The sequence below is a fragment of the Lynx canadensis genome, chromosome B3, assembly GCF_007474595.2.
Source record: "Lynx canadensis isolate LIC74 chromosome B3, mLynCan4.pri.v2, whole genome shotgun sequence".
Taxonomy (NCBI): Eukaryota; Metazoa; Chordata; class Mammalia; order Carnivora; family Felidae; genus Lynx; species Lynx canadensis.
Genome location: NC_044308.2, coordinates 17,362,200 through 17,377,403, shown reverse-complemented (window position 1 = coordinate 17,377,403; position 15,204 = coordinate 17,362,200). Strand labels below are relative to the sequence as shown.

Genomic DNA, 15,204 nt, shown 5'->3' with positions numbered 1-15,204 from the left:
TACACTGTGTTTTTATTTAAAAATAAGCAAGGTGACCTTAAGAAAATTGCAGTTCATTACAACACGGGTGGGGAAAACCCCGAACCCTTATTAATTAGTTCAGGCCCAACCAGCCTGACAAATGAGCAGCCCACTGCACGGGCTGTGGCTGACACCTACTGGTAAGCATCACTGAATTACTTTCTGCTAAACTAGTTACAAATGTTTTCTAAATTAAGCCAAAATTCTCTGCATTAAATCCCACATTGCACTTAGCTGAACAACTCTTCTTTACGGGGAATGTAAAAGTAACCTTCAGCAAGCACATTTAAGTATAAAATTTACCTCTGATTTTGAATCAATGATGTTTTACTACACCCTTTTAAGGAAAACTGCCTACCTCCTTACATGCGAACGTTTTTAAATCGTGTATCTTGGAACAAATAGTTCAAATATGTTGCAAACACTATGCTGAGTGATGTGCCCTGGTAGGCACTGTGAGCCACCTGCTTCTTCCTCTTCCCTGGCTGGGCACCTGGTAGGACTGCATTTGTCTCTTCGAGCTGGATGTGGCTAAGTGACTTACTCTGCTCAGTGGAATTATGTTGAAGTGGTAGCCTTCAAGAGCCTGAGCTGTGAGAACTAAAACGCATCTAATTCACAACTTTGAAATGTGTCTTTACAAACACCGCGAAGCTTGTTGTGTGTATTGTGACAGTTTGTGAATGAAATGGTTTTTTTTCCCCCTTTAGTCCCACAACTAAACTTAAAAAAAAAAAATATTTATTTTGGGAGGTGGGGGGGGTGGGCAGAGAGAGAAGGTGAGAATCCCAAGCAGCCCCCACACCCAGGGCAGAGCCCAATGATGGGCTCCATCAAGGACTGTGAGATGATGACCTGAGCTGAGCCACCCAGGCGCCCCTAATTAACTTTTTTTTAATGAAAAAAATAAAAATAAAATTTTGAAGTGAAATACAAAAAGTTACATAAAAGCTCAGAAAGTTCATAGTGACCTCCACGTGATGCAAGCTTTGTCAGTCTCCATCCCTGACTTTGGACACCATTAACCAGAGTCCCCAAGCAGTAAGAGAGTCATGACAGTGTGAGTAAAAGAAGTAATTGTGCTGTTGCAAACCGCTATGATTCAGGGTTCGGCAAAACCTGCTCCATTTCTGACTTCTAAAAACACATTTCGGGGCGCCTGGGTGGCGCAGTCGGTTAAGCGTCCGACTTCAGCCGGGTCACGATCTCGCGGTCCGTGAGTTCGAGCCCCGCGTCGGGCTCTGGGCTGATGGCTCAGAGCCTGGAGCCTGTTTCCGATTCTGTGCCTCCCTCTCTCTCTGCCCCTCCCCCGTTCATGCTCTGTCTCTCTCTGTCCCAAAAATAAATAGACGTTGAAAAAAAAAATAAATAAAATTAAAAAAAAAAACACATTTCAAAGAAGTCATGAATTAAATGTATTTAAGTTCTTATAGCAGTTATGAAAGATGGAATGAAGTTGGACCTCTGACACTACATACAAAAATTAATTAAAAATGGACCAACGACTTAAATAGAACAGCTGAAACTGTAAAACTCATGGAAAAATAGACAGAAGTGAATCTTTATCATTGTGGATTTGGCAATGGATTCACAGATATGACACCAAAGCATGAGGAACAACAGAAAAAACAGATACACTGGGCTTCACCAAAATTAAAAACTTTTGTGCATCAAAGGATATTACAAGAAAATGAATTACAAGACAGTGAAGACAACATGTAAAATGGGAGAAAATATTTGTAAACCATGTATCTGCTCAGGGTCTAGCATCCAGAGTATATAAAGAACTCTTACCAAAAAACCCCCCAAACAACCCAATTTAAAAATGGGCAAAGAATTTGAATACTCTGTAAATATATGCAAATGGCCAACAAGCACATGAAAACATGCTCAACATCATTAGCATTAGGGAAATGCAAATCAAAACCATAACGAGGTGTCACTTCACACCTATTATAATAACAATATTTAAAAAAACAACTGGGAAATAACAAGTGTTGGGGAGATGTGGAGAAACTTGGAATCCTTATACCTTGCTGGTGAAGTGGTTCAGCCATTCTGGGAGTTCCTCAAAAAGGCAGAGCTACCCTATAACCCCACAATTCCACACCTAGGTAGGTATATACCCAAAATAATTAAAAATAGGTACTCAAACATTTAAATGTAAACCATATTCATAGCTGCACTGTTCACAAGAGCAAAAAGGTGAAAGAGGCCAAATGTCAATCAATGGATGAATGGGTGAACAAACTGTGGCATGCACACACAACGGAATCTTATTGAGCCATAAAAGTTGTGAACTGATGCACACTACAACTTGGAGGAAGTTTGAGAACACTCTAAGTGAAAAGAAGCCGGACGCAAAAGGGCACATAGTGAATAATCCCATTTATATGAACTATCCATAAGAGATAAATCCATAAAGACAGAACACAGATTGGCGGTCGCCAGGGCTGAAGTGTGGAGGGGAATGGGGAGAAGTTGCTTAATGGGTGAGGGGTTTTACTCCAGAGTGATGGAAATGTCTGGAACGAGACAAAGGCACTGGTTGTGCAACACTGTGAATGTACCAAACACCACTGAATTGTTCACTCTAAAATGGTTGATTTACATTACATAAACTTCACCTCAAAAATTATTTTTATTATTTTTTAATTTAAAAAAGTTAATGAAGTTTTGGTACTGAAGGAAAAAAGGCACTTCAGTTACAAACCATCACAACATACTCAAGTGCACGTCTGCTCGCTCTCTCTCTCTCTCTCTCTCTCTCTCAAAATAAATAAGCATTTAAAAAAAAGACAATGGGGCACCTGGGTGGCTCAGTCGGTTAAGTGTCAACTTTGGCTCAGGTCATGATCTCGTGGTTCATGAGTTCAAGCCCCACGTCGGGCTCTGTGCTGACAGCTCAAGTCTGGAGCCTGCTTCAGATTCTATGTCCCCCTCTCTCTCTGCCCCACCCCGCTTGTGCTGTCTTTCAAAAATGAATAAATATTAAAAAAAAAAAAGACGATGTATGACATAATTGTTCATTATGAGTGGGGAGCATATTCCAAAGCTCAATGTATTATACTTCAGGTACCTCACTCACATACGTATTTGTTGACTGATCTGATGGGGCTAACATTTAGAAACTGGCATCTCATTTTTAAGGTACAGGTGGCTCATTTTAGTATAGTGCATGCTTGAAAATGAATTTCAACTTGTGGAAACACATACATAACAATGGCTTTTGAGCCTTCTGCTGGCAAACAGAGCCCTTCCAGTGTCCAAGGATATGGTCTGGTGTAAGGGAAAAACGTCTCTCCCTGCCACCTCGTTCTAAACCCTCCCTTCCTAACTCCCAAGGCAGAAACTACAAATCACAAAGGGTAGGCTAAATCATGTTCCCCATATTTTAAGAAAGTATAGAGAGATACAAGTTTTAAAAACATTTCTATCAGGAAAAGTTACATAGTAGATCTCAGAGGTAAACGTCACAGAGGTAACTAGGAAAACTCACTTAAAGGGGAACACCTCATTGCTCTGAAACAGATAAATGTGGTTACATTTTAACTATATGGTGCGAGGCCAGAAAAAGGTCATCAGTAAATACTTGCAGAATTAAAACAAAAGACCGACTAGGTGACAAATGAGGAGACCCGGTACATGCTCTAACTGGCCACAAAAGTGACTTTGGACCCGTCCATTAACTTCTTCTAAGCTTACTTTCCCCAAAAAGAAAAATCGCCTAAACTGCCTATAAAGCTCCATCTAGCTTTGAAATTCTGTGATTCAAGAAACAGAATGAAATTAGGGGTCAGACATTCATTTTCTAAACTATTTCAAATACTTTGTTACCTATTTGACAGGGAACTACCGTCAATCAACCAGTAAGGATCAGGGGGCAAACTGTGAAATCTGAAAATTCAGTAGGAAAAGCAGCTTTGGTTTATAACAAAACTCCTACTCTTCAGGCATGTGTGTATCACTGAGACAGGATACATTTATAATCAGTGTTTTTGCAGAACTACATCACATACTACACATCAGCATTAAAACACAAACAGAGCATCTGAACGCTTTACTACTTGACGTATCATTTCCACACATTCCATTTAAGAAATAACAAGAAGCCCCTTATGTTGGAATTCAAAGTGAATCAAACAAACAAAAACAAAACTTAATTCCCTCTCCCAAATTTTTCTGCCACACTTGATGGCACGACGCTCTTTTACTATTTCTTTGTTTTCCCTTCAAGGTTCTGTGATGTTCATTTAATCCAGATCCTACTCTTAACCAAATTCAAAGGGGGTGGAGGGCATAGCTATGTTACTTTCCCAGACATCAGCCCCTTGCACCCTCAACCCTGCCACCAGCTGCAGAAGCTGTCGATGCAGCATAAACGCAGGCATCGTCATCACTGTAAATCAAAATATCTAGACTCACTGATTAACACAACTTGAGAGCTAGCTAAGATCTTAGCGGTACTCTACGCCAACAATCTTATTTTAATTTTTAATTGTAAAACTAGTAGGTATTTAGTGAAAAAACATAAACCAAACTTCACAGAACCTTTCCCTTGTACTCTGCATCCTTAGGTAAGGTTCTTTCTCTTCCAGCTCCCACCCCCACTCTCTTGCCTTCCCTCAACCTACAGCTCTAATCACTGTTAAGTTTGATTGATGCGCTTTTTAATGTCAGTTTATTTATCTATAAAGTAGGGATAATAATAATGCCTACTTCACAGGATTGTCTTAGATTAATTTATTAGTTAATTAATTTAATACATGTAAATTGCTTAAGACAGTGCTTGTAACTTACTGCTATGATGTTACAAATGATGTTACAAAAGATGTTAGCTGCTATCAGATTTTAACCAATCCCAGACTGATGAACATTTAGGTTTTCATAATGTTTCATTGCATCCAACGTTTTGATGACCATCCTGTTCACTTGACATGTTCATTTGACATATTCACAAACGTTCACTTGATATTTTTTTTTCTGCTGTGTAAATTCTTACAGGTGAAAAATACTGACGCATTCAGACACATACTCTTTCAAAATGCCGACCGATGTGCTCAAACCAGCCACCAAAAGTACTCAGCCCAGTCTACTCCATCTGATAGTGTGTGAGAGCATCTTCTTATTGTCTTCCACATCAAAAATTAATAATCTTCAACACTAGGTATTTATTAGTCTTTGCCAATCTAGTAGGAAAGGATGATCGATGTTTTACCTTCCATTGGAAGTTAAACACCTTTTTGTGTTTGGACTATCTGTATTCTTTTATTATTTATTTGCCTGTTTATATTTTATGGGGGAAGGTCAAGAATGTTTTCTCCTGGGTCCACAGGAAAGGAAACACTTCCGTGCCTTATGCCCCATCCCAATTTGGGAATGTGATGAACAGACCTCTGCTTCCCGTCAATCCCAGCAGGGTATCACTTTTAAGTGAGGTTCTCTCTTGTAGCACAGATTAATTGCTTCATCAAGATCCAGCTGCTCTTACTGCTCAGACATAAACCAAACTCTCCTCTTTCATTAAAACTTAGATGTCTTTTCTTGTCCATTCATATTCACAAACAAAACTGGTAACTGGTGAGAGCTCCGTTAGTATTTGGGTAGGTCACTATTCCATGTCCCCAGGAAAACCTCCTGCCTGCTATTCTCATTAAGAGAAGTTGGCAGATCCGTCACGGGATTTCACTTCCTGGTTGGGATTTCTTCCCCACCCCCCCCCCCTTCCAAGTCTCTTGTGGCCTTTTATTTTGTAAATGAAGAAACTGAGGTCCAAAGAGGTGTAGCACATAGAACCTGGGTCTGTTATCTTTGCTACTAAACACTGAAACAGCCCCTTCCTGTGACTGCAGTCCTTAAATGCTTCCCCTGCTAATTCCCTTCTTCCATGAACTTCCGGGTTAGGGGTGAGAGCTGGTGATTGCTGCTTCCGAGCTATATTCCTTCTCCAACTCTTAGAAATCTGATTCTAGCTACTGGTGCAGAACTGAGGGGGAATGGGGGTAGGATTCACCTTAGCCCCCTTCATCCGGCACACTCCTAGCCGGCCTTCACCTGAAACTTCTCTACACCTGCAGTCTCTCTCCAGAACCACATGTCCCATCCCCCTAGATGGCTTACTCAATCGTGCCTAATACAATTCTTCAATGTCAGTGGATCCTTTGGCCCCTCTCCATTCTCCCTATTCATGCACTCCTCCTTTCTTTCTTTGCCTCCAATCCAGCTCACGTTCCATATTCCATCATCCATGTCCCAATCCCTCCTGCCAAATTACTAAATCCCCTTAGTCCTTCTGTACTGTATTGTATCCACCTGGGAAACACCTAAGCCTTCAAGAATACAACAGCACACCTTCTTCATACCTCAGCTGAGTGTTGTAGGAGAAACTCCCCTAAACAAGGCACACAGTTCCACCATTAAGCCTGGCAACCAACAGCTTGCTGAACAATGCCAACAATCCTGTTACCTTTCTCTGGCCAAAGTGCCATGTGATTCTTCACAACTTCAAGCCTGCATTCTCTGCAAATCTCCACTCCCCAAGCAGATGGCCTTGCCTGGTAGAATGCAGAATTCTCATGTCAGCTGTGCTAAGTTAGTGACTTTCTATTCTACTCTGTGGTTTCCTAGACACACAGTTCCTTAGAAGGGAAGGAGGTGTGGACTGAGCAAGAATCCTGCCTATCCCCTCCCCTAAATAAGAATAATTCCCAGTTACATCTATGTTACTCATCAAACTTTCCGAATAAATGGTTCTGCTAAAAGGAATTTGCAAACATTTATTAGATCTACACATCCCACCCACGTGGGGTTTTGTGTAAAGAGCACCAATATATGAGCAAACAAAAGGACAGCTGCTCTGACTGCAGAGGAGACACACTACTGCTCAGTTTTCCCATAATTCTCCACCTCAGCCCTTTTTAGGAACCCTCAGGCTCTGAAGAACACAATAAAAAAAGTAAAAAAAATAAAAACAAAACACAACATTGCTCTAGGCAAAATAGGCGCCTACACTTGTCCCCTGAACGTCCTGCCAATGAGTCTTAGTTCATACTTTCTCTTCAGCTTGGGATGTCAACAAATGAAAATTCCATGAGAATAAGAATTTGTTCCAAGTCAGTGACTTGAAGAATACTGGGCACATAGTAAGTGCTCAGTAAAGACATGTTGAATGAATTCTTTTCCTCCTAACCTCCTGTCAAAGTCACTCTTCAGTGTCAATGCAAATAGTATCTTCTTTAAAAAGTCTTCTACAGTCCTGCAACATAGAATTAGATTATGTGTCCTACAAATGTTGGGCAGTAGGCCAGGCATGAGGATACAGAATTTATGACAGAGTCCCTGCTTTCAGAGGCACTCAGTCTGGAACTCTTATACCTACATGAGAGTCCTTATATTAATCTACTTTATATTCATGTATTTATTTACTTATTCAATAACTATGTGAATACCCATCCCACGACAAACACAGAACTTGTATCTCTTATTCTCTTGTCTTCTAACTACCACAAAGGTGAGATTTAACAATTCTTGAACTGCATTTAAAATAATTATAGGGGCGCCTGGGTGGCTCAGTCGGTTAGGCATCCGACTTCGGCTCAGGTCATGATCTCACACGCCGTGAGTTCAAGCCCCGCATCAGGTTCTGTGCTGACAGCTCAGAGCCTGGAGACTGCTTCAGATTCTGTGTCTCCCTCTCTCTCTGACCGTCCCTCACTTGTACTCTGTCTCTCTCTCTCAAAAATGAATAAATGTAAAAAAAAATTTTTTTTCAAAAACTGGATGGAGAGACAACTACTTTCCATATGTTCCTATATGGTCACTAATATTAGAGCATGTATCATTTTTGGATTTAAAATATGAAAACTTTATTCTATTAAATATATAAAAAAGGCTTTTTTGTGTGTTTTAGTTTTAATATGGCATTTCTCAAATTCTGAGCATTTAACAATCATCCTACAAAATATAAACCACTCTGCTATACCAAGCCCCTTGATGAGGAAAGGAAGAAGGGCAGAGACGGTACATTAATGACTTCTCTTCTCACAGAAAGGCTCATATGGTGAGGGGAGAGAAGGGAAAGGGATAATGTTGAGGAGAAAAGATTTAAACACAATAAAAGTGTTAATTAAAAAAAATAAAACAATGTGAAAATGCAAATTATTGGCAGATTCCCAAGCTTCCTTTAAAAAAAAAAAAAGGCCAATTAACCCATATGTGTTAAATCATGTTTCCAATGTTTTCTTTTCCCCTTTCGTCAGTATCGTAGTTGTGGGTCAAATTCCACATACTAGGGGCACCTGGGTGGCTCAGTTGGTGACGTGTCTGACTCTTGATTTTGGCTCAAGTCACGATCTCACGGTTGCGAGATGGAACCCCATGTTGAGCTCTGCACAGAGTGTGGAGCCTGCTTAAGATCTGTCTCCTTTCCACCCACCCTTGGCACCCCTCCCCCATGCTCTCTTTCAAAAAAAAAAAAAAAAAATCCACATACTAAATCCCCTTTAGGAAATACACTGTATCAAGAACACCAGCAAACATTCTAAAAGCCTGAAGTCACTAGTTTAGAGCACTCTAGGATAAGTACTATTTCATCTGCTTTCAAAACCTATGCAGTAAGTCATTCCTAGACTATACTAGGTGTATATACTAGGTGTTTATACTAGGTGTCTTATATCCAGCACCGTAAAGGAATGGGATGGCTGCTATGATTCCTACACCCTGATATCTGCATAGCACTTTACAGTTTAAAAGCTCTTTGATACACATGAATCAAATGTTCTAGCTCACTAGAAAGCATTCGAATAAAATACATACACCTATCATAAACATATGCAACAAGTTAATCTCTGATCAACAAAAAGGTGGCAGAGCATGAATTTGAAATGTATGCTTATGAGCCATTATGAATATCGGTTACAACTGTATAGCAGATACCTAGGTATTTTCATAAAGGGAAAACTTTAGCTGAGAAACCACACAAAACCAAAAGCTCACTATAACTTTCATAAACAAAGATCAATTTCTTTGAACAAACTATACTCCAGTAGATTGTGACTAACAGTTAAGAAGTAATCTACTCACAGTTTTCTCCTAGTACATCAATAACAAACACGGAAAGAACACCTGGGTGCCTCAGTTGGTTAAGCATCCGACTCTTGATCTCAGCTCAGGTCATGATCTCATGGTTCATGAGATCAAGCCCCACATTGGGCTCCACGCTGTCAGTTCGGGGTCTGCTTGGGATTCTCTCTCTCCCTCTCTCTGGCCCTCCCCCCCCCCAAATAAACAGACATGAAAGAAATTTTTTTAAAAATAACAAACATGGGAAAATCTGGGCTTTAATCCTTGACAAATTATTTCTCACAACACTGGTTCCCCAAAGGGAGGAGGGAAATACTTGGTAAATCATGCAATGATGATTTTGCAAAAGGATTAATATAACTCTACTATTAAAGTTTGATTAAGATAATTTTTTTTAAGTTTATTTATTTTGAGAAAGAGATTGAGAGAGAGAGCGAGAGAACACAAGCAGGGGAGGGGCAGAGAAAGAGGGAGAGAGGCTTCCAAGCAGGCTCCATGCTCCACGCAGAGCCCAAAGCGGGGCTCAATCTCAGGATAATGAGATCATGACCTGAGCTGAAATCAAGAGTTGAACACTTAATTGACCGAGCCACCCAGGCTCCCCAAAATAATTACAGTTTTAAAACTGAAAAACCTATGGAGTGCCTGGGTAGTTCAGTTGGTTAAGCGTCCAACTTCGGCTCAGGTCATGATCTCATGGTTCATGGGTTTGAGCCCCGCGTCGGGCTCTGTGCTGACAGCTCAGAGCTTGGAGCCTGCTTCAGATGTGGTGTCTCCCTCTCTCTGCCCCTCACCCACTCACACTCTATCTCTGTCTCTCAAAAATGAATAAATGTTAAAAAAATAAAAAACTGAAAAATCTAATTAAAAAAAATCTAACTAGGCACTCAAAATAACACATATGCCAAAATGCCAAACACTAAAAATGAAAGACATATTTCTATTTACTTTTAGATATGGCAAAAATGAACAAATCATATGCTTTCCACTCACTGGAGGTATTTTACACAGATTATATAAGACTTTTTCAGGAAAACACTCTATATAAATGAAGCCAGTAAGGCATACTTTCAGATATTTAGGATAGTCCAAATAGACTCTTCTCTTAGAGAAGAGAATGAAAAATAGGTCTGTTCACAGAGAAACAAGACCTCATAAAATGAGTAAGAACAAGAGTTCAAGTGTAAGACTCAAATGAGGTTAAGTAATAGCCAGAAAAGGCCACGTAAAGCATATCCATTTAAAACAGAGATTAATTTTGACAATAAGAGTGGGAATGAGAAGTCACATTAGGACACTCTTGGAAAAAAATGTTTAAATAGTGTTTTTAAATCTTATATGTAATAAAATATATAATAAAGTTCTATATGTAATAAAAAAATAGGGTTATAATAACTATGTGCTTATTCTTAGAATGTAAAAACAGTGAATCAAATGTTGCGTCTGTGGCAAAAATTTTTCCAACAAACTGGATGAGAGCCGATTCAACATCATTTGATTTCCACAGTGCAATCATAAAGAAGGGTTTTTGGTTCGGGAGGGTTTTTTGTTGTTTTTCCCCCAAAACAAAGGCTACATGAAGCTTCCCAAATGCCTGTCTTCATATATTTTAATATTCAGATCATCTCTTTTTATTTTTTTTTTATTTTTTTTTTTCAACGTTTATTTATTTTTCGGACAGAGAGAGATAGAGCATGAACGGGGGAGGGGCAGAGAGAGAGGGAGACACAGAATCGGAAACAGGCTCCAGGCTCTGAGCCATCAGCCCAGAGCCTGACGCGGGGCTCGAACTCCCGGACCGCGAGATCATGACCTGGCTGAAGTCGGACGCTTAACCGACTGCGCCACCCAGGCGCCCCAGATCATCTCTTTTTAAATGCCTCTAACTCAAGGTCATCTTTCTTGGCCTTCTTCTTCTTTACTTTTTAACTTTTTCGGTATGGTAACATCCAAAAACCAGCTAAGGAGCCTATCCCACAAAGAAAGCAAAGACAGATGCACAGGGTAAGTGAAGTGGGGTTCTGGAATGGAAACTAATTCTATGACTGGCACATTAGTGAATATTTTGCTTTCCTATACAACTCTTCCTGTAACCTCATATTGGAGGGACTTGGATAATGAATTCTCCACTAACGAGAAACCTCTGTATTTGTATCCTTACTACCTGCTGAGATAACAAGAGGGGATGTACATCCTGGTCTGAATGTCTTAGGATATGTAAAATAGATCTCGGTCAGGACCACATTACAAATGATTTTTTTAAAATGCAATATAATACTGTACCAAGGTTGTCAGGGAGTTCCTTTTCATATAGAGCCTCTCCAAGTACTGTAGTCCCTCATCTTTCAGTAACTCCAATGGAAAATGGTGCAGATTCCTGTAATTTAAGAACAAATTCTTGTGCTTTTCCAGCCTTGCCACAGAGATCGTCTTACAAAGTTCAGATGCCATGACTGAATATATCCCATCAGGCACGCTGCAGCACTACATCTTGTCAAAATTGGTCCATTTCTAAAGAGAACAAGAAAATTGAATCATTATGATAGTGCTCATAAGCATTGCCAAATAAACCAGTTAGCACACACAGCTATTAGCAGACACTAAAGAGAGAGTTACACATTTGATCCCTATATTTTTCCTTCATAACAACTGAACATATTTAGGAGATGAGAGCAACTATTTAAATACTCTCACTACTTAAGCAATGTGTACCACTTTGCAGCAACAGTCCTAACTGAAAAACTAGTTCTTGAACTTGAGATAGGAATGCCTAATAGAAGAGAGACTAGTTTCATAACATGCACCCAAAGAAAGCTTAAAAATCAGATAGAGCAAACCCATTTCCTTCTTGAGCTACCTCATTTTATGTGTAGCTTAAGGTGTTTCAAAAATATTGCTAAATACATACAAAACATCTAGACCACTTACAGCTTTACTTTCCTCATTTCTTACTATGTACAGAATATTGTCCTATATCCTAATTTTTTCCTTCTTTTACCTCTATTTTTTTCCTTCTTCGCTTTGTAGATTATCAGAAGCAGTAAAGAAACAGGTCCAGGAATATACAGTTTTATTATTTCAATGAAAGAAGAAACACTGCACTAGGAAATAAGAACCTTGTATTATTCTCTTACAATCTTTTCAGGCCTCAGTTCCCTAACATATACAAGGGAGACAGCAATTTATTGGTAAAGCCCAGAACCCAGAACAGATTAAATTCCCTTCTAGCTCTGAAAGTGACCGGGTAGGAAGAGAAATAACATTTGCCATCTTATCAACTAGGCACAGAGCAGAAACAAACTTCACAATCACTTAACTAACACAAGAGGAAAAAAACTCAGAGCTTCAACAATGTTGTCCAAGGTCAAATGGCTCATAAGGGATAAAAGCAAGGACTCCCCCCTCCCCACTTTGGGGTAGAGATGAGGGTGTCCAGTGGATTTCAAAGACTGGGTTCTTCACAGGATTCCAAAGGATATTAAGGAAATGCAAAAACATTAAAAGGCTGAGTGAGCTCTGTGCAAAACCCTCATTTTCCTGGGCATCCTTTCTGGAACTCCCTAACTGAAAGTGCCTTTCAAAGAAAAAAATTTTTTTTCTTAAGAAAAACTATTTTCACTGGGTCTTAACACAAAGTTAGTGCAAAATGCAGTAACATAAGCCTTCCATTAGCAGAGTTTTGTAACTTTTTTGGTAATTTTCTATTATTTCCAAACTCCCAATTCCTATCTAGTATGAAAGCACTTGCCATTTCATCTAAAAGGGCAGACAATGTGGAATATTCAATAATATCCCTGGTGCAACATACGAATTCAAAACCTTCCCATACTGATTCTACCTACACACTTAACCTGTTTTTATGACACATATGTCACTTTGAACAACATATTCCATCTTTCTACATCTTAATTCTCTGACCTGCAAAGCAGAAGGGAACTAAACCAGAATCGATTCTGTGTCGAAAGAGAAGTTTGCCGGGTTATTACTCACTGAAGTAGTAAACTGGAAGCAGGTTAGATGGCTCACAAGGGCTGCAAACTTAACACATTTTGCTTTTCATCAGCAATCCGAATTCTCCCCAGTGTTTTTCATCCCTTAAATGGAAAGCTTTAAGTCATGAGTGGGTCCATCCTGCCATTCACCTGGTACCTCCAATTTATCTTAAGGCCAGTGGTTTCCATCTCCGAAATACATCTCAAGTCCATCCACATCTCTCCACCAGCCAAAACCAAAAACCACTCTCATCTCCGGCCAGAGCCGTGAGTATTACTGGTGTCCACTCTAGATACTTTCTAACACATTAACCACTTAGCAGTGGACCTTTAAAAATGTAAATCCCATGGTCCCTTCTCAGGGAAACTCACTCCCTAGTGCACACATATCAACTAAACACAGCCTTCAAACGTTTGTAAGAAAATCAAGCTCTTACCAAGCATTGAGGGCTCCTCACAATCTGGCCCCCCCTCCCACCTCGCTTCTCCAGCCTTATCTGGAGATAAGATATACCCTTCCCTGGCTTCTCACCAAGCTCCTGGGCTTTTCTAGTCCTTTTTTCCTAGTCTCTTGGAAGAGTCCAACTCTTCACACCAGTTGCTACCTCTCCTCTTAGCCTGGAAAGCACTGTCCCATCAACCTTTGGGTTTCAAAGTAAAAATCACTCTTCTCCTGTTATTTTTTTTTTTTTTTATATGGAGGCCTCCTCATGATCTGGAATCTAAATATTTACTGGTGTATCTATTGTCAATCTAGCCAACCGACTGGAAGCTCCTGAGGGCAGACATCTTGCTCTTTCTTCACTCTTGTATACCCGCCTGGACACAATATCTAGCACAAAGCAGGTGCCCTCAAACGGCTGATCAGTGGATGAAAGTAGAACATGTAATACTGCACGGTAGGTTTTTTTTCACTTTCTAATCTTTGGTCATCTTGTAGATACTACATCCTAAATGCTTGCTAAGTACCATAAAGATCCCTAATCCATACAACTACGCATTGCAATAGACATTATTTAGCCTGTTTTATACATAAGGAAACTGAGTTTCTCAGAGAGTAATAACTTGCCAGAATTCCAACCCAGGTGGACTGACTCCAAAGTCTGTGCACTGCCTTACAATATAGCCTTTCAGGCACTTCAGTGTTCAATGGAGCCTGTTTCTTCCATATTATTAAATTTAAGTAGTAGCCAATGCTTATACAAATGTGAGACTACAAAGCAAAACTACACCCAAAATCCACACTCACTGATGAAGATCCAATAAGAGAATTCAGTGTACCCTAATTGCTTTCCTTCTGAATCCTGAAGGCTGGGATTGGGCTGCCTTTAAAACATCATTTCACCCTGCTAAAATACATCTGGCTACAAAGGCAGTGTGGGAGATAAAATCTACATAAATGAAATCTGAAAGGTGCCAATAAAAATGCTAATGGTTTTCCAAAACGCATTCATTGGCAAGATACAGCCTTTACCAAGATGGTTAATTTCTTCCACAAATTCCCTTCACTACCTCTTAATCTACTAACGATAAATGGGACACTTAATAATATTAACGGTATGCCAAGTGTACCTCCACAAATTTTCTGACATGTAAACACCAACCCACTTTATTATTGTTTAAAACAAGTAAACAAATCCTTCCACCTTAAGAAAATCCACACATGTTAAGCAGGTGTGTGTAAAACGAGACCCTCAGACTGACTTCCGTATTTAATTCAGTAGAATACCCACTCCAATTTTCTAATACTGGAAATTAGAGAATTAAAAATTGTATATTAAAAGCATTTGTAAAAGACTGTTTTCCCAGTAAGTCTTGGGCAAAACACCTGCCGCTTTGCCCGAGTTAACCAAACACTAAGGTCGTTACAGTTTGGAAGCAGCGAGCTCAGTGGCAGGGATTTCACAGACCCGATATCGGAATTCTGCAGCCACAGAGGGCGGGGAGGGCCCGGCAGCTATGGCGACCCGAGGCCGGACGGGCCCGCTCGGGCCAGGGACCACTCGCCGCTGCCCGGACGCTTCTGCCGGACCCAGCGTGCTGGCCGGGGAGCCGGGCCAGGGGGCCCTGGGCACGCGAGCCACCCGAAGCAACAGACGGCCGCACTCAC

The 15,204-nt window shown here is 40.2% G+C and overlaps 1 protein-coding gene across 2 annotated transcripts in view; it reads right to left on the bottom strand.

Annotated features, from left to right (window-relative positions):
* Positions 1-15,204, bottom strand: part of LRRC28 (leucine rich repeat containing 28) — a 133,809-nt gene that overhangs the window by 118,522 nt on the left and 83 nt on the right. The window contains exons 2-3 of one of the 2 annotated variants that reach the window (XM_030317488.2): positions 13,093-13,196; positions 11,386-11,613 (exon numbers count right to left, since the gene is read on the bottom strand). In XM_030317488.2, the coding sequence (XP_030173348.1) occupies positions 11,386-11,553 (168 nt within the window). In that variant the 5' untranslated portion in view covers positions 11,554-11,613; positions 13,093-13,196. The remainder of the gene's footprint in view (positions 1-11,385; positions 11,614-13,092; positions 13,197-15,204) is intronic. The other variant, XM_030317487.2, reaches the window with a different exon arrangement.